The sequence below is a fragment of the Conger conger genome, chromosome 18, assembly GCF_963514075.1.
Source record: "Conger conger chromosome 18, fConCon1.1, whole genome shotgun sequence".
Classification (NCBI taxonomy): Eukaryota; Metazoa; Chordata; class Actinopteri; order Anguilliformes; family Congridae; genus Conger; species Conger conger.
Window position 1 is genome coordinate 26399793 of NC_083777.1, and position 20398 is coordinate 26420190.

Consider the following 20398-nt stretch of genomic DNA (forward strand, 5'->3'; position numbering starts at 1 on the left):
TTCTTTACAAGTGGGTTCTATTTATTTATTCAGCGTTAAACAGTTTTTAAACAAAATTACACTCACGCGGTTCACTGTAACTTTGGTGCTTGCCTTTTCTGCATATGCACAACTTTCTGTTATGTAGTAGAATTGTGATTTTATGGCTGTTTTTCTGTTTGTTTTTTTTCCATACATATCGTTTAATATTGCACCTACATATGCTTTGCTGTTATATAGAGTTTAGATCAGTGGTCCTCACTCCTGGTCCTGGAGAGCCGCAGGGTGTGCTGGTTCTTGTTTTCGCCTTAATATCAGCGACCAATTCAGACCCAAGAAACCAGGTGAGGTGAGTTAACCGTGTAACTGCATTAATTGATTAATTAAGTAACAACAGAAGCCAGCACACCTTGCAGTTCTCTAGGACCAGGAGTGAGGACCACTGGTTTAGATAATAAGCTTCCACCTTATTCATGCCAATTGAAGGCAACAGTTGCTACAACCTGAAACCTTCCACTCACTGAAGATGACCTTAAACCAGAGGTGTCCAATCTTATCCTAAAAGGGCCGGCGTGGGTGCAGGTTTTTGTTTTAACCCAGCAGTAACACCTGATTATACTAATGAACTAATCGTTTATGAATTAATGAAGACCTTGATGAGTAGAATCATGAGTAGAATCAGCTGTCTTAGTCCTGTGCTAAAACAACAACCTGCACACACACCGGCCCTTTCTGGATAAGATTGGACACCCCTGCCTTAAACAATGTCACAAGACATAGGCTACCTTCGAAACCACATACTTGCATACTACTCATACTAAATCTGAGCCTGAATTTCATTGAAACATAGTATTAGTAGTATTCATTCATTCATTCATTATCCTAACCCGCTTATCCTGAACAGGGTCGCAGGGGGGCTGGAGCCTATCCCAGCATACATTGGGCGAAAGGCAGGAATACATCGCAGGGCACACACACCATTCACTCACACACCATTCACACATACACCATTCACACATACACATACTTATGGGCAATTTAGACTCTCCAATCAGCCTAACCTGCATGTCTTTGGACTGTGGGAGGAAACCGGAGTACCCGGAGGAACAGAGAGGCCGACGGGGATTCGAACCCAGGACCTCCTTGCTGTGAGGCGGCAGTGCTACCCACTGCACCATCCGTGCCGCCCTATTAGTAGTATGCTAAGCATTATTCCATTTATTTATAAACCAATTGGTTTGATGTGCTTGCCAATCATTCGCAGTACATATGATATTTATGTTTTTACTTTGCCTTGTAATGATCAAAGTCACCGTACAGTTCGATACTAGGTTGAGAGATGCTTTAGAAGACAGATCATGAACCTTACACATATTAACCTCACATTACAGAGCTACACCATTGCATTTGATATAATAGATAAATTGATAGATGGATTACATTTATATAGCGCTTTACAGTGATGAGGGGGAAACTCACCTCAACCATCACCCACCTGGGTGATGCACAGCTGCCATTTTGCACCAGAATTGTCACCACACCCGGAAAAACAATGGGAGGGAGAAAACAATGTTTTTGCCAATAATAATAGAGTACATTTTGCCAATGAATAAGGTTTATGCTGGATAATCTGTTAGCTGCATTTGTTGGGCAGAAATGCAGCTGCTGGTGCTGGTGTCGGTCCTGATCTGCTTGACTATGACGCCGCGCTCCTCCATTTTGTTTTGGATTATGTGAGTAATGCTAATGGCGTCAGGTTCTTCTTTGCTTATAGACTCAAATATAGTCTTTCCAGCTAAAGGACTTGTTTACAGCCATTTTTGGCTTCCCTGGGGAATGGTTTCTGCGCTTTGGGGGCTAGGAGAATGTCCCTCAGAGTCAGTGCTGTTTGCCAAATCGGTCGGGTCCATTTGCCCTCTTCGCCTTAACGAAAACCTGGGATGAAACGCTGATTGTGTCCACTGGGACGTCTAGCGCAGAGCTCTGCAGCAAATGCTTTAATTCTGCCCTATTTTTGCTTTTCTAAAATGGCAGTCACCCCGATGATCCATCCTCTCCTTTCCCTGTGGGAGCTGAAATCTGATCTCCCCGCTGATGCACTCCACTCCCACAGCTTAGCAGAAAAACAGAGAGGCCGGTGTTAGTAATTGATCTGTAGCTGGGCAGTCCACATTAATCCACCTTAACCCACAGAGGCCACTTCTGGTTTCGGAGGCTGTGTTGTTCTCACAGGTGGACATGCCTTTTCACTGACAGCACAGCACACACCTTTCAACCACCAGGTGTACATTTGTTCACACAAACACGTGAGGATTTACAGCAGATGACTGCATTGGTGTCTGTTCCAAATCAATGATCAGTGAAGTCAAGTCCATAGAAACGCCAATCACTGTGAGCTCCAGGACCAGCACCTTTTTTTTAATTTACTTTCCAGTGAAAACAACCATTAAGTGCAAGTTCATTTTTTTTTGTGTATTAGCAAACATATATTTGATACTTAATTACACAAAACAGCCTCCACAACTATGTACAATTTCAGGATACACTTTGCCCTTTTCTGTAATCTTCTGTTCAATATATGTTTCTGGTATTATTGTGTGACACTGAAAGAAATGCACTGAATGGCTGATTTGACTAGACATGGACATAAACAAAAGGGCGGTCTCTGCCTTGGGCACAATACTGTACATGCAGTTAAATACAAAAGTCTTGGAACAGTGACACAAATATTATTGTTTTGGCCTTGTACTCCAGCACATTGCATTTGAAATAAAACAATTAAAATGAAGTGCAGACTGTGCCCTACGTAGCAGGAGCTGACTAGTAGTTCCTTCAGTGGGTTATTTCAGTTTTTTGCTTATTTCAGGATTTTATTGCTCGATTCTATTTTCACTTCAGCTTCCACTGGGTTGTTGATTGGAGGGTGATTGAGAGCAGCCTGGCGCAAACCTTTCTTTTGGGCTAAAACGAGGCAGTAATCTGCACACCCGGTTGATTTTCTGAGTCTACAGTGTGCCTCGCAGTGGGATCTAATTTGGAAAACCATTCAAGCTAGAAATTTTGATGCTGTAGCGCTACTTTTGAGGCATATTTTGCATCACTGTTTTGCCTGAGTCAGTGCTTCAGGGCCTGACACTGCAAAGTCAGGCGATGGCCTTGCCCTGCAGGTTTCAGTTGTTTTGTTTGAGTTAATAGAGAGTTTATTAAAGTACCGGAACCCCATATTCATAGACTTTATAGTTTTATTTTGGGGAAATCAAAGGAAAATATTTCTAGTGTAGAAATATTATTAGTGAAGCGGCATTATACTTCGATGAGTCCTTCCTGCTTCCCTGTAAATTTTTGTGGTGGGGAACTGGTTCTCAGGCTCCTTCCTGGTCAGCTGAGGTTCAGTAATCTTTTCTGCCACAGCGTTAACTTGGCAGAATTCATATCCAGGCAATTGTGCAATGGCTTTTGCTCACTTGAAATGGGGGGAGGATGCATAAAAAGGGCTCCAATTCCTACCAGTATGGATGTAAATACCCTCAAATTAAAGTGGACTGTCTGCACTTTAACGTGATATTCATTTCACTATTTCAAACCTAATGTGCTGTAGTACAGAGCCAAAAGAACACAGATTGTACTTTTGCATTTAACCATTTACTTTTCAGTGTATTTAAATTTTCTTCTACTGAAATACAGGAACAGGAATAAGAACAGGAATAAGTGCTTCAAATTTGCAATAAGTGTATAAGTCTTGTTTTTGACATCTCAATGAAGAAGAATAGGAAGACTTGTAAGTTGCCAGGATAAGGATTTACGCTCAGAAACAAATCATTTAATTTTTGTTATGTTATTGCACAGACGTTTCAGGCTGTAGACTTGAACTTGGTTGCTAATAGTTACCAATGCCACAATCCCTTCCTTTTTAACAAAAATTGTTCCTGGCTTTTCCTGCTGTTTTGGATAAGATGCAATTTGTGGCACACAAAGCATCAATGAACAAGGAGACATTTATTTTAAACAAAGAACCTTGTTTTATATTATGACACAATTAATCCCAACTGACTCTGCTTGAATGCCATTGATTCACTGGCAATTTTTCTTGCATTAGTCAGGGATTCTCTAGATTTGCGTATGAGGATTTTACCTAAAAATCTGATGATGAAGTATGTCTTACATGTAGATGGTCACTACTGTTCTTATTGTAGTTAATACTTATTTTTACAGCAGTCATGTAAATTCACTTTCGTATCTTGAAAGGACAAGACCTTTGTTTGAACTACAAGTACAAATACTGTAAGCGCAATGATCTAGACAGCAGTAACGTTCAACACAACCAAAGTTTGTTTTGAAATGCTTACATTTCAAATGTGTAAAATTGCTTGTTTTATTTAATGGGTCTCAGAAATTTAACTTTATGTAATCATCCATTGCTTAAAATCTTGTAAGCTCTTGTGGTCTGGCCCTGTCAGTATCTCCACAAGCGTTTTCAAATTCTGGTCGTACTGTTTCTGGTCTTTCATTCTACAGAGCTTGATTAATTGTGTTTTGTTTATTTTTATTTCTATTTTTATTTTTTATTTTTGTGGTAATTTAATGGTGATCTAGAACAGACGTCACACGACAGTGGTCTGTGACAAGTAGCCAGTTTGAGCGATATGATGTTGAAGATTATTTAGGCTATGCGCTATTTCATTTATCTGTTATGCGGTTAAACTTTTTTAATGTATGCCATATGGGTTTACCAGGTTGTGACCCACCAGGGCACATAACGGAAATAGTCTACATGTAAATTCTGCTATTCCCGTGACTGGACATTCTACCGAGTGAGGACGTTTGTTTAAAGCTGTGACGCTTTTCGTCGCGGCTTTCAAATTGGCAATCCTGCGTGCGCGTGTAGGGGAGACCACGAATAATGGTAACACGACTTGTTAAAGTGCTCTTGCAACGATCTACGTTGTCGGTCGTTGCATAAACACCGACAGCGAATGAGCTCACCTAACCGACGTGCCCGCCCCGCCCCGCCCCGCCACGGGCGAAGTGCTCCGAACAGGACCCGTGCGTTTTTACGACGAGCGGCGAAGTGGAGAGGTGGCGTGGTGGGCGGGTCTTAGACGAGGTCCCGCCAATGACAACCGCCAGAATGATTGAGCTGCTGTCAGTGGGCCAGCTGAGCGCCAGGGAGAGTCGTGCAGGGACAGGGGCTGGAGCTTTCCCAGATCAGCACTTCTGCCGAAGGAACTTTAACAGGGGGGCTGCAACCAGTGAATTTAAAGAGTACATTTTACCCTTGCGATTTGCCCTCACTAAACCGGAGAGAGGCTGTACAATCCTCGGCAGTGTTCTGAGACTGTATAGCCCACCCTAACCTGGTTTAAGGACTTTCGCGCTATTGCAATATGGACCTGGCTTTAGACATACTAACAACTCATTAATTTTTTTTAAACGAAATCTGTAGAGCGAATATTCGTTTTTTCTTCTTCTCATAATTTCCGCCTGTGCGTGTTTATAAAGAAGTTTATTTAGTAAAAAAAAAAAAACTACCCGAAAGCACTGGGACTTTGCGGAGGACGCGCGAAAGGAATAGCGAAAGGACATTTGACAGGAACATAATATGACCGCTGAAAAGGAAAAGAAGAGGTAGGATGCGCATTATTTTTAAATATTTATTCTACATGGACTGTATTTGCCACAGTTTACAGAGATTCCTTGTCATTAAAAAAAAATGCAGATTTCATATATTGCCTTCCACCGGGTAATTTGGTTGTTTTAGTGAACGTTTATATCAGCCGGTGCAGTCGTCCTTACTGTCCTGTTCCATATAATACAAAATCGGCGCTGCGCGCGGCTTTCGGCTGGACCTGTTGCTGAAAAGTTTATCAGCAAAAAGCTCGACGCGAGTGTAGCGCTGCAATTCAGTCCGAGTGCAACGTGCAGGTGTTCTATTTGTGTGAGTTTTGTCACCTGGTTTGGTTCAATTGGCATTAAAACGCTGGGGAACGGGGCTGTTATTCCGCCCTCACATGACAGACCTGATTCCGCTCAGCCTCGCAACAGGTTGTAGGCAACACATTGCTTCAATGCTTTGGAGCTACGCAATTCTGTCGTTTAAAAAAAAGTAATTTTGCAAAAGAAATGCGGTTATGGGTAGTTTGTAAGGCACGCTCCGAAGCCAATGTTTTGTCCTGTATAATATCTATAACTTTCTTGGCCTTAATCATTGTGACGAAATATGAAGTGTGTTTCAGAATATTCTTGAAAAAGCTACCTTATGTTTTAGTTTTCAATAATAACAATAATAATAATAATAATAATAATAATAATAATAATAATAATAATAATGCCATTATTGTTGTTATTATTTTTTATTAACAATCATTTAATGTCATGTAATAATATGGATTAATAACAATAATTACAACAGCCCTATTATTATTAAATTGTTGGTCTTTTTGTATTCATAAATATTATCACATTATAATAAATAATATGATATTTTATTAATATAATTCAATGAATTAACTTCATAATACCTTAATAATTATAAAAAATATATAACAAGGAAATAATAATAATGAATAATACTATATGTACTCTATACATATATACATATACAAAAAGTGGTTGATTCAATTACAATAAATAATGTTTATCGAACAAAATATAAAATGATAATTATAGATTTTTATTTTTAATGTTGACCATTTTTAATGCTGCAGGGACGATGTAGTTTGGTAGGTCCTGGTAGTCTGGTGAAGCATGAGGATATACGCAGAATGAGCGTGACGTTGTATTGTCGTTGGAAATGCCAGTGAACTGTGGCCGCTTGTTGGGGGTACTGTCCTCCGGGTCACAGTCCATGGAGAGTGACCGGTGTGTGTCTCTCTGTCTCACCTCTGTCCATGGAGAGTGACCGGTGTGTGTCTCTCTGTCTCACCTCTGTCCATGGAGAGTGACCGGTGTGTGTCTCTCTGTCTCACCTCAGTCCATGTCCCGTGCCTGCCCCCTCCCCAAAACTGGGTTAAGACACGGGAAAGTGTTTTTAGTTTCACCTGGTGCAAAGGTTTCTTTTAATGCCAATGTTTTAAGACTGGCATAAGACACACAGATGAGTGTGCCATCCTCGTATAGCTTATGTAAAGCGTACATGCTGTTGGGAATCGGTGGTTATTGAGTGGTTATATAATGAGATTACACGCGAGAGCACATTAAGTACAAATGGTAGCGTGCTTTTGTGGGACTTTATAACTGTTTTCTGTGAAACATTAATACATGGTGGTAAAAAAAAAACTAGCACTGGTTGATATGGTGTTTTGCCCCATTTTGCTCAGAGATTAAGTGGATTGAACTGGGGTCTCATATCTGCGGTGAGCAGTGTGAGTGTGGTGGGTCTTGCCGTTGTGCCTGATTGGACTCTGGGGAGCTCCCTTTGCCTTGTGTCATTTCTTTTTTTTTCACTTTTTGTGGCCTTTCTGTTTTCAGTCTGTTATTTTGTGTGATAGTATGCTCTTTTTATCCGTCCTTGCCCCACGAGCTTTGAGCTCAGCGCCCCTGTTTGCGACTGAAATTTCCTTTGTCATTTTGATGATGGAAACCACCCCCCCCTCCCCCCTGAAATGCATCAGTTCAGGCGTTAGCTCAGCCAGGCCGGGGGAGTCGAGCCTGAATGGGCAGATGGCTCGGCTCGGGAGTGATGTTCACCGATCTCAGTCCATTCACATGACAGTGCGGCCTGTTTACATTATTGCATTACATTATTGGCATTTGGCAGACGCTCTTATCCAGAGCGACGTACAGTTGATTAGACTAAGCAGGAGACAATCCTCCCCTGGAGCGATGCAGGGTTAAGGGCCTTTCTCAAGGGCCCAACGGCTGTGCGGGTCTTATTGTGGCTACACCGGGATTCGAACCACCGACCTTGTCCCAGTCATTTACCTCAACCACTACGCTACAGGCCGTGTTTAAATGGCCACTCTCTGTTCGTTTGGCTGCTTCCTCCTGCATGCATGCTTCGGCCATTTTATTTCCATTCTGACCTACCGGTGCTCCCTTTCCCAGTTCCCAGAGAGCTCCGTTTCAATATTTTGTCTTTTAAGAGAATCAGACATTTCTCCAAGGCTTCAGACTGTGCTGATCTGTTCTGATCTTTGCGATGACTTTGCAATGGATGCGATCGCGTCTCGAAGTGATTGACAGGGCCCTGCAGTGATCTTGAGTGTAGCATTCCACAGCATTCAGGCCTCAGCCTGACCTTCTGATCCTTGGCATGACTGGGTGTTGTGTGTCTCTAACTGAGGCATGATTTACATTTTTCCCGTAATTGAGTGGCTTGCTGGTGTGGGTCAGGAGCAGTGATCTCTATTTGGTCATCGAAAGGAGAGTGTGTTTTTTTGTGTGCGTGTCTGTGTGTCTGCATGTTTGTGTGTGTGTGTGTGTGTGTGTGTATGATTGTGTATGTGCGTGTGAGTGTGCATGCGTGTAATCTGTTCTAGGTTCCTCACACCTGTTCAGGTACATGGGATTAATTAGAAGTTAGAAATAGTGTCTGAGCTGTCAATGTGAGCTGTGTCTGCTTGAGGCAAACAAGAGCAAATACTCATCCAGACCCCCCAAACCCCCCGCCCGTCCCCCGAATCGTGCCCAGGTGAGGGAGCCGCAGGTAAATTACTGTCTCTCCCCGACGCTGAGATGACTGCTGTCATAATTTACGACTTCTCCTGCTGTCGTCTCCCGTGTCATCGCTGGCCCCGTCTGACGAATGTTCTGTGACGTACCCGTGAAAGGGGGAAAGCGTGGAGGCTTGGAGACGGCCCAAGTCAAATATTTCTTTTTGCGTTTCATCAATCATCGGTCGGAAGACGCATCGGCGTGGGAGTTTTCAAATATTAAACCGCCGCTGTAAATCAGTTAGCCGGCCGACGCTGAGAACGCAGGAGGTCAAAGGTCAGGCGGGGCCGGTCGTGTCCGTTCGTTAGCCGTGGAGCCGTGGCATAGACGTTTCACGGCACCGCTGCGACCGGCTCGCCTTTTTCCCCCCGTCGGCCGCTCCGAACCTTTCTGAGGTTACGTCATGGTTTCATGCGCCCGTGCTCTGCCTCTCTGTGGCCCGCTGAGAGCTGGGTTCAGCGCGGCAGCATGGCAGCACGGAGAGAAAAGAGCCCTCTGTCCCAGGCCCTGTCAACTCAGCGCTTCAGTGGCCTGCGGACGGGCCTGATGCCAAGCCCCGCAGAGCCCCTGTAGCTGCCCCCCTGTAACTGCCCCCCTGTAGCTGCCCCCCTGTAACTGCCCCCCTGTAGCTGCCCCCCTGTAACTGCCCCCCTGTAACTGCCCCCCTGTAGCTGCCCCCCTGTAGCTGCCCCCCTGTAACTGCCCCCCTGTAACTGCCCCCCTGTAGCTGCCCCCCTGTAGCTGCCCCCCTGTAGCTGCCCCCCTGTTGCTGCCCCCCTGTAACTGCCCCCCTGTAGCTGCCCCCCTGTAACTGCCCCCCTGTAACTGCCCCCCTGTAGCTGCCCCCCTCTAGCTGCCCGGGCAGGCGGTGTGTTTTCTCTGACCTGGAGCGGTCGAGGGGAGAACCCGATACGGGAAAATCTCCGCAGCACTTTGTGTTCTGACTGCGGGGCCTCGGTCCACTCCGGCAGTTACAGGATGCTGCTGAAAGGGTTTCATTATGAAAGGGCCAGCCCGAGCAAAATGGCAGTTTGCAAAAAGAAAAAAAAGAAAGCAAAGAGATAATTTGAATAACCAAAATTCAGCGTGTACCAGGTAGTCTGAACACGCCACCCTACCCCCCCCTACTTCCTGTACACTACACTCCTAATAAGTCTCTGAAAACAAGTTTTGAGATTTTGGAGCTTTACAACAAGTGCGAGTGCTTTTGTTTCACAGTTTCTGGGCCAGTCCCTTTGACTCTGCACCTCGTGCAATTTTTCTGGTGTGCGTGCGTCTCTTTGGACAAGCGGGTCAGAGCATTAAAAACGTCACAGAGCAGCCCGGTCTGCTGGGAAAGGGCTCGAGGGAGAGAGGAGTTCCACCGAATCTTCATCCGCTTATTTTGTCTCACCGCCGTGAGAATCAAACGCCAGGCAGGAAACCGAAGATAAAAACAGAAGTGAGCAGGCCAGGAGGGGTCTACTGTCCATCCTCGGGTCTGTGTGGAGTCCAGCGCAGGGCACAGATCTGCACTCTCAGTCCTGTACAGGGCTCCAGCGCAGGGCACAGATCTGCACTCTCAGTCCTGTACAGGGCTCCAGCGCAGGGCACAGATCTGCACTCTCAGTCCTGTACAGGGCTCCAGCACAGGGCACAGATCTGCACTCTCAGTCCTGTACTGAGCTCCAGAGCAGGGCACAGTCAGCACAGGCAAAGTTCAGCCTTTAACTAATCTCTGATTATCTCCCTTCCTCTCTCTCTCTCTCTCTCTCTCTCTGTCTCTCTCTCTCTCTGTCTCTCCCTCTCTCTCTCTCTCTCAATTTTCAATTTCATTTGCTTTATTGGCTGGACAACTACAGTTATATTGCCAAAGCAATATAATATAATGCTGCCCATAGAAACACACAGAAATATGGAAATCAAGTATATAATAATACACTTACACACCTGAAAACACTTACGGTAAACATATTACAAGTTAAGATAAGTTGTAAAGAACATAACAAAAAATGATTTTATATTTATTCATCAACAAATATGTGTATCTCTCACTCTCTCTCTCTTGCTTTCTTTCTCTCTTTCTCTCACTCTCTCTCTCTCTCTCTCTCTCTCTCTCTCTCTCTCTCTCTCTCTCTCTCTCTCTCTCTATCGCTCTCAGTCATCCAGTCCCAGGCGGACTTGAGCAGTGGCTGTTAGTGAGCCGTGCTTTGTGTGTGAGCTTTGTTTCTGTGAGTGTGTTATGGGAGTTTAAGCTGCTCGACTTCTTGAAACTGAAGAAGTTCCAGTTTATTGTGACGGAGCCTCAAGAGACACGAAAACGCTGGCTTCTGCGTCCTCTCTGCTCCATTCAGGTTCTGGGAACAGTGTCTCTCTCTCTCTCTCTGTCTCTCTCTCTTTCTCTTAATCACTCTCTCTCTCTGTCTCTCTCTCTTTCTCTTTCTCTTAATCTCTCTCACTCTCTCACTCTCTGTCTCTCTCTCTTTCTCTCTCTCTCTTGCTCTCTCTGTCTCTCTCGATCTCTCTCTCTCTCAATCTCTATCTCTATCTCTCAATCTCTATCTCTCTTTCTCTCGATCTCTCGCTCTCTCTCTCTTTTTCTCTCGATCTCTCACTCTCTCTCTCTCACTCTCTCACTCTCTCTCTCTCAAAGAGAGCGAGGCCCGAGCTCTCCCGAGTGCCCGGCGGTCACGTCCGCTTCCCCACAGACCGCTGTCTCCCGGCGCTTCCTGCGAAGTGACCGCTCCACTTCCCGCGTACTGTCCGTCCCGCACGCCTGTGTCCCGCCCCTGTCCCAGCCCCCTGTCCCGCCAGCACCCCCCGTTACACCGCAGTCTGCGTCCACCGGGTGCCTCAGACTCAGTACACTCATCCGCCTGTCCAGCTTATCAGACACTGTAGTGTGTCATTCGCCGTCAGCGCACCAGTCAGCGATAAATAAAAGCCGAATTCGGAAAAACATCCTTCCGAGAAAAGAGGAAGCGCTTGAGTTGCACAACTGCTAAGCTGCGTAGTAGCCCAAAACGGATGCGTCCGTATGTGTGTGTGTTCGTATTTTGGACGTACTACAAACTTAAAACGGCCGTCTTCGGCTGTCCCTCGCCGTCGGTGAGTCTGCCTCTCCTGTGTGAGTGTCTGTGACATCACACGACGGAGCCCGGCAAAGACAGGAGAGGAGACGGAACGTTCGGCGTTGTCATTAAAAGGGCTGCCGTGGCAACCGCGCCATGGCAACCGCGACATGTATTAGCTTATGTGTGTGATGGCGGAGTGGCGGTTTCTGGCCGAGCGGATCACTGCTGACCTGTGGTCAGGTGGGGCATGTGACCCGGGGGCAGAGGGGGGCTTCGGGGAGGTCAGGGAGATCCAGGCAGGCTGTCTGAGAAGGCTGTCTGAGACCCTCACCACAGGACATAGTGTGACTCCGTCTAATTAAACTCCACTCTCGTATGTTACCCTGCGCCCGTCTGCACCCCTCAAGGAGCTAATCCCCTGTCTTCAGCACACCACAGAGAGCGAGAGAGTGGGAAAACACAAAATGAAGAGCAAAACAGTGCCTGCATCCAGACCTTCTCTTCCCCCTCCGTTCCCCTCTCTCCCTCTCTCCCTCTCTCCCGCCCTCTCTCGCTCCGCGATCGTGCTCCGTCAAACGTGGCCCTGTTTTGTATTCTACATCAGGCCCGACTTAGGTCAGCCGCAGACTCCAGCCACCTGCAGATGTTAGCTGTGCTCTCCCAGTGATTTACAATGAGCGTCTCTCTTCCACCCCTTTCGCTATCCAAAGCATCTTATATAATGGGGGAGACCGGGATCGGTTGTGACACGGGGTCGATTGTTACCCAATGTTTCTTTTCCCCATCAGAAACAAGCTAGCGTGCTGTAAATCACACTGCCCGCCCCCACACGCATCCTTTTCCATCTCGGATTTCAATGGGCCAGTTTCCTGTCAATTTTGTGCTCAGAAAACATTGTGTAACAATCGACCCCATGTCACAACCCCTGCCCCCTGATTTCCCCTTTTTATATTTTTATCATGAATTGTTTTAGTGGAGGATTTTTGGGGCAGTATTGAAACTATTCTGTTTCATTGGAAGGCACCTGGCCTGAGTGCTGTTTGTGAAATGGGCATTTTCATTCGCTAAAACAGGAAGAGAGAGTGGATGGATGCAGGGACTCGAGATGGAGAGGGAACGATATTCTAGGAAAGAGAGGAGGTTGAATGATGAAGGGATGAAAGGAGAAGAAATTAGAGGAAGAAAAGAGAAGGAGAGAGGAGCAGATAAAGAAGGAGAGGAACACATGATGAGATATAAGGAGAAAGAAAAGAGGCAAGGAGAAGAAAGGACGAGAAGAGGAGATCAGAGTAGGGAAGACACGATGAAAAACGGAGAAAAGACGAGTGTCAGATGAGAGAGAGAGAAGTGAAAGAGTGTGTGGGGAGAGAGAGAGGGTAGGAAGCGAGAATGAATACATCTACAATCCTTAACAGACTTTAAACCGTTAAACCACGATGGCTCTTCTTACAGGAGGACACAAAACAGATAAATAAAGATAAAACACTATAATTACTTTTTTTTAACAGTTTAAATGAAATGGAGTGATGGGGAGAGGAGAGGAAAAGAAGAGTGTGTGAGAGAGAGAGAGAGAGAGAGAGAGAGAGTAAGAAGAGAGACGGTCTCTGTCTCCCGCTGCCCTGTTGTCTCTGCCGTGTGTGAGCTGGTCCTCTCCACTTCCTGTTCCTCTGAGCGGCGGGGACCGGTTTGGCCATCGCCCTCCCCCCGTAACACTTCACAGGCTCCGCGCAAACACCGGGGGGGGGGTCGGCATGGCAACTGTGTTTACGCGGTTAAGGAGCCTGTTCCCGCCGTACGGGCGGTGTCCTCCTGTCTGCCGAACTCGCTCCTGTAGGCTGGTACGGAGATACTGCCCCATCGCTGGACACAGCTGTAGGGACAGCTGGGTTTGTGTGTGTGTGTGTGTGTGTGTGTGTGAGAGAGGGAGAGAGAGAGAGAGAGTGAGTATGTGTGTGTGTGTAAGTGTGAATGTATGACGGTTGTGTGTGAGAGAGTGTGTGAGTATGCGTGTGTAAGTATGAGTGTATGATGGTTGTGTTGCATGTGTGAGTGTACACCATGAGTGTAAGTGAGGAATTGCATTGTGTGTGTGTGTGTGTGTGTGTGTGAGCGTGTGATGGTTGTGTGTGAGAGAGAGAGAGAGAAAGTGTGTGTGTGTGTGTGTAAGTGTGAGTGTATGATGCTTGAGTTGCATGAGTGTACGCCACGAGTGTAAGTGAAGAATTGCAAGTCCTTTGTTGAGTCCTGTGTGTGTGTGTGAAGGTGAGTGTATGTTGTGTGTAAAGGCGTGTTGTGTGTTCAGAGATGTCCTGTCCTGCTTCCCGATCCCTCGATAAGTGGTTTGGTCTCCGCTCAGTCTCAGTGCGTGCACTGGCCCCAGGTGTGGTCCTGTTCGTAAGCGAGTCCAGGCAGATCCAGGCAGATCATCGCCGGGGTGAGGGTGGGGTGAGCACACCAGGTACACAGGCCACACTGGATGTCTGATGGATCAGGAGCGAGCAGGGTTGGGTTGGGGGGGGGGGGGGGAGCTGCGTTAACACACGTAGGACGAGGTGGGGGCCGCTTCTGGATCAAAGTAGCTTGGCACATCGCTCCAAGCGCGTTTTTTTTTTTTTCGAAACGTCCGTCTCCTGCCCGCGATGGCTGGGATGACTCACAGAAGCGGCCCGTTTAGCGTGTGTTTGTTTGCGTGCGTCGGAACACGCTGTTCCAGAGGATCAGAGATTAGCAGCTTATTGTTCGCTGTTTGTGTTCTGCGAGACAGAGAAGCAACAGGAAGTCGGCCGGTAAGCAAGGAAGGGAGGAGACTGCGGCCCATTGGGGCAATGAAAAAAAATAAACTCCCAAACCTCAAACCTCAAACCTCGCTGCAGAATACATGTAAACAGTGTGTTAAAATACTAGACTGTATAGACTGACGTGTGTTATTTCTACGTCATTGAGAAGCATACGTCGTATTACATGTGTACGCATTACATATTCAGTATGGTTCAATATATGCACTCAGTGGCCACTTTAATATGTACAACTATTTCATAGGGAGTCCTACTTTAATAGTACCAGATATGACCCCCCCGTTTTGCCTCTATAATTGCCTGCATTCTTCGTGTCATGGATTTAACACGGAGCTGGAAACATTCCATACATATTTCGCTCCCTGTTGGCCGGAGAGCGTTTTCGGCTGTGCGTTCATGCCTCCAGCTCCACCTCGTCCCGACGGAGGTGCCCTGCTGGACCGGGCTCCGGGGACCGGGCCGGCTGCTGGAGTCAGGTCCGTGTCATGTTTGCAGAAGCGGCCGAGATGGTGTGTACTTTGTGACGTGGCACAGTGGCACTTTACCCTGCTGGAAGTAGCCATTTGAAAAAAAAAAAGGGCAGACTGTGTAAAAGGTTGCACCAATGCTTAGGTATGCTGAGGCGTTCAACTGATGGACAGTTGTTGTTAAGATTTCCTGCACCATTGACAGAGGCACAATGGATCCATGGATTCATTTTTTTTGGATTCATCAGACCAAATTACGTTTAATTTTCAGTTGTCCAGATTTGGTGATCATGTGCCCACTGTATGCCCCTATTCTTAGCCGGCAGGAGTGGACCCCAGCGTGGTCTTCTTGCTGCTGTAGCTCGTCTTCTTCAAGGATCAATGAGTTCTTCTACACACTACTATTATTTGTGCCAAATGCAGTGAATGGCTGTTCAGGAGACTGTAATGGGATGTGGGTGGTAGTGGGGGGGAGTACTGAGAGCAGTCCCTTGCTCCTAACGGAGGTAATGGAAATGGCATGTGTGAGTCTGCGCTCTCAATAAACGCTCGCTCTGTTTCCCCGTCGGGGTAATTAAGTAGAAAGCCTGGACGTGGAGGTGGGTGGAGGTGGGCGGAGGTGTTGTTGTACTCGCCTGCGAGGGAAAAAAGAATAACGGCGGTCACACGTCGGGGAACGGTTGAGCAAAAACTGAACGGCGGTGTGGGCGAGCGCACGGGTTCGCCTCAGCTTCAGCGTCAGCTTCAGCGTCAGCTTCGGCTGCGGCTTCGGCTGCGGCTGCGGTCTCTTGTGTTCGCCGGGAAGCTGACGTGCATTCGAAGCCGGCCCGTGAATGGAGGCTCTGTTCGTCTCGGAAGACTTTCGCGTTCTTCTGCGGGAACGGCCCGGCTGGCTGGGTGGGGGAGAGAGAGAGTGAGCAAAAGAGTAAAAGAGCAAACGAGAGATGAAGAGAAAGCAAAGGAGAGAGGGAAAGAGAGAGAGTGAGCGAGAGAGAGAGAGAGAGAGAGAGAGAGAGACTGCGTGTGAGAGTGTGACCGTCAGCCTTTTTCGGGAGGTGAGCGACTATAATCCGATCACGTGTTTGCCAGATCCCCTTGTTTGATTGCTCTGCTCCGCTTATCTCCGAAAACCTTGAGTCACAGGGTGCCGTGTTTCCGTTCCTCCGCGGGTCGTTCGGTGCCCCCACACACCTGCCCGCAGTGACCCCCCCCCCCCCCCCAGCCCCCGAGGGCGGGGTGGGGAGCGCAGGAGTCGGGGCTGCTGTGTTTGCTAATCACGGCTCTGCTTGTTATGAAAACAGCGTCCAGCCGTCGGACATGACTGGAGACCTGCCCGTCTGAATCAGACAGTCTCCGCCCGTTACCCCCCCGCCCCGCACCTGAGCCCCTGGAGACCCAACCCCCCCACCCTAACGCGCCCTGAAGCCCGCTCCCCATCGCCCCCCGCACCCCAGGGCCCCCCCCAGTGATGCCCATCAGTCAACTTTCCCCAGAATTGACACCTGCCAGTCAACTTGCCTCCTGGACAGAACTGCTGCATTTACTTGCTGAAAGATGCGGGGGTGCAAAAGATGTTTGAATTTTGCTCCTTTTTCCTCCCGAGACATTCATCCTGCTACCCTTAGTCATTTCTCACAGTTTCACTTGAATGCAAAATGGCGCCTGTGGGGTAGAAGCCAATGCGCGCTACTGCGTTTTCCGCATTTGTTTGCCGCTGGTTTTAATCGTTTCCCGTGCATTCTTTTGCCGTCATCTCATTTCCACTGATTTATGGAAGTGTTTTCCGAAACGTCCTGGAGGCCTGATGTTTCTCCTCCGGCAACGCTGTTCAAGTCTCTCTTCTGTGTTCCATGTTATATATGGTGCGGTTAAACTTCAGACGTAGGAAGCCTTTATCGCTCTTCCTGGCAAATGGGAACTAGGCTAGCATGCACGGCGTTTGATCTCGCTCCGGCTCATGAGAACTCTCCTTGCAAAGCACGGCAGAAAATCTGTTTCATTTCAACGCCCGCAAAAGTTTTCTCAGCGCAGCGAACTAGGGGAAACCACAAAGGTGACAGACACAAAAAAAAACTCCACGTCATCGACTGTGAAACGCTGTCCTGACGAATCCGCCTGCTCCATCGCCACAGTGCGCACTGCGAAAACCGTCCGTTTCAGTTTGTGATGTCGAGCGCGTTTTAGCCCCAATCAAGTGCAAGCATGTCCACAGTTAGGGCTATGAGTCAGCAGTGACGTACACATGCAAAGTGTGGGTACATGAGTAATGCTATGTGTGTGAACTACACAGAATATATGTGGCGGCATCATAGCTTCATATAGCCGTGTTAATGAAACTCTAGAGTGTATAGCTAGGCAGGTGGTCAAAGAGGCTGAATATTGAATTGCTGGTTGCAAGAGGTGAGCTTTCTGTGAATTACCGGTGGCTTCATGTCAGAACATTTGAGAAGGTCTGAAGGAAACAAACTGGGGCATCTGTAGCGTAGTGGTTAAGGTACGTGACTGGGACCCGCAAGGTCGGTGGTTCTAATCCCGGTGTGGCCGCAATAAGATCCGCACAGCCGTTGGGCCCTTGAGCAAGGCCCTGAACCCTGCATTGCTCCAGGGGAGGGTCGTCTCCTGCTTAGTCTAATCAACTGTACGTCGTTCTGGATATAAGCGTCTGCCAAATGCCAACAATGTAATGTAATGTAATGTAATGTAATCTGCATGGACAACCTGGTGGCCAATTCAGCGGCGTTAGCCAGGACCTGCCGTTCAGGTTTTTCTTGCTCCCTGGCCACAAGCTGACTTCGTCTTCAGGGCCATCCGGTCACACGCCCTCCACGGTCCACCTGGCTCTCTGGTGAGATCACTCACCAGGTCGGACGGGTCACTTTTCGGGGGGTTCCACCGGTCCACCGGTTTCCTGACTGAATGTAGACCTCAACGTCCGCTGTTATCCGAGGTACATCAGTCATGACATTCTTATGCTAATGTCGAGTTTGATGCCTGCAAAAAGGTGCGGAGGTCCAGGAGATAGAGAGATTGAAGATAGCTTGTGGGCAGGCCCAGTTTTAAAAGGGAAATGTTACAAATGATCAGACAAGACAACACGTCATTGTCACAGCTGGGGTTAGATAAGGACAGAGAGCCTTCAAGAAAGAAAATATGCTACATTTATGTGATATATGTTTGTGTCTGTGTTTGTGTGAGCTGTGTGTGTGTGTGTGTGTGTATATGTTTGCATATATGTGTACAGGTGTGCATTTTGTGTGTATTTATGTGTGTGCATATTTTCTGTTTAAGTGTGTGGGGTGCATGGGTGTGAGCTGTGTGTTTTTGTGTGTATGTGTGTGCGTACATGGGTGTGAGCTGTGTGTTTTTGTGTGTGTGGGTGTGTGTGTATGTGTGTGTGTGTGTGTGTGTGTGTGCGTGCGTGTGTGCGTGCGTGTGCATGCGTGTGCATGCGTGTGCGTGCGTGTGTGTGTGTGTGTGTGTGTTTGTGTGCGTGCGTGTGCATGCGTGTGTGTGTGTGTGCGTGCGTGTGTGTGTGTGTGTGTGTGTGCAGAACATTATGTCATATGTTACAGGCCTCCTTGGCCTCCTGACAGCAGCTGATGCTGTGGAATGCCTGCAGCTCATCTTTGGCTCTGCTCCATGTCCACCTGCTGTTCCTCTGGGGCTCACGCTCGGTCCGGCTGGATTTACGAGCGCCTGCCGCGCCCTCTCCAGCAGCTGCACTGCATCCTGGGCCCTCCTGCTGAAGGCTGCCCCATCGCAGAGACCCCCACCGCCGCCCCTCCCGAATCCGGAATTGGGGCATGAGATCCATGTAGCTGAGCTGTGCTGTGGAGGAGGGAGGGGGCAGAGCAGTGGACATACGACGCCCGTATCATCCCGCCCCCCTGGCTGGTTACTCCTTGTTGACACGGAAACACGACCGCGTCCGGCCCGTTGCCTGCCAGCGCCGGCCGCCTCGGTCTGGAATGCGACTCTTGGTGGAACGGAGTCCGTGGTGCGAGGGGTGTGGTGACGGTGCTGTGGAGTTCTTATCAACTTGGCCGCTGACCCAGGTCTCAGGGGTCAGTGTGAGGGCCGGGCAGTCAGCACGGCCTGGAGCAGACCATCCCTGGCCGGTCTTGTTGGTGGATGGGGGTCTTGGGTGTGAGGAGTGGTCAGCGGCACGGAAGCGTGTCCGTGTTTCGTAGAGGCCACATCCAGGAGGCCTCCAGCCAGAAGAGAGCTGGAAGGACTCCCACTGGGGTACATGGCCTATTTTAGGGAGGGTGGTCGATGGCCAACCTTTTCCAGGTGTCACTAGGCTGAGTGAGGTTTTGACTGGAATGGAGCTAGACCCTGTGAGGGTTTCGGTGCTTGGGATAAACACATAGTATGTGCGTGTTGGCATATGTGGGTGGGTGCGTGTGCATATTGTTATTGGTATTTTCTCAAGTGTATCCAGGTTACGTGTGAGTATCTGGTTCTGTCACTGTCAGTAGTTGTTTTCCATACCTGTTGCTTGTGGTTTGCATGCTGGGGATAGCTGAAATTGTCCTCCAAGGATTTCAGTCATGCGTATTTCGTTGAATTCCGATACAGGATCGGGCAGTATATTGAATGACGCAATTGCCTGGACCCATGAAATAGCTGATATCGCTATCTGATTTCAAGAATCTAATCGAGGGCAACTTGTTTTCTACAGTTTCTCATCTCAGATAAACCAAATAAAACAGGACCCAACAAAACCTAGGGCCAAATCCCCCCCTTGGGCATTTCATCTGAAATGGTGGTGGCGTAGGCAAGCTTGACAGCAGGCCCTTGGGGTTGAAGGTACACTCATTTAAAATGGCTTAAGACCGCGGGAGGTACGGCAGAGGCCGGTTCTCATTAGCGAGGTCACAGATTGACATCCATGGCTGATACCTCATCCATCAGACTAGCATAACTGCTTTTTCAGCCTGACATGTTGACATAGAGTACTGTGCAAAAGTCTTAGGCACCTGTATAACATTCTGTACAGATAAGATCCTCTAAAAAAATAATTCAATGAAAGGTCCTAAATACACGTACTATACATTTTACATTACATTTTAGTAATTTTGCAGAATAGTTAAAAACTGAATCAAATAATTATTTTTTTATGACCACCCTTCGGCGTTAAAACTGCATCACTTCTCTGAGATAGCCAACGCTGTCCTGTAGTTCGATAAGAAAATCAGCAGGGAGGTTGTTCCACGCATGTTGGAGAACTTGCCACAGTTCTTCTGCAGACTTTGGTTGGCTCCTTGCTTCTGATCTCAGACAGCCTTGATCGAGTTTTTATGTAAAAAGTAGTCAATTGTTTACAGTAATATGTAACTTTTTTTTATTAAATACAAAAATGTCTCTGTAAAATTAAATCTTTTGGAAAATGAATATTTGGAAATCTCAAATGTGTTCTTCTGTTCTTTTATACTAACACACACAAAAA

The 20398-nt window shown here is 47.5% G+C and overlaps 1 protein-coding gene across 2 annotated transcripts in view; it reads left to right on the top strand.

Annotated features, from left to right (window-relative positions):
* The first annotated feature begins 5134 nt into the window (after window positions 1-5134).
* epas1b (endothelial PAS domain protein 1b) overlaps window positions 5135-20398 on the top strand; it is a 50403-nt gene continuing 35139 nt past the window's right edge. For both annotated transcript variants that reach the window (XM_061227556.1, XM_061227557.1), the window contains exon 1: window positions 5135-5604. In XM_061227556.1, the coding sequence (XP_061083540.1) occupies window positions 5579-5604 (26 nt within the window). In that variant the 5' untranslated portion in view covers window positions 5135-5578. The remainder of the gene's footprint in view (window positions 5605-20398) is intronic.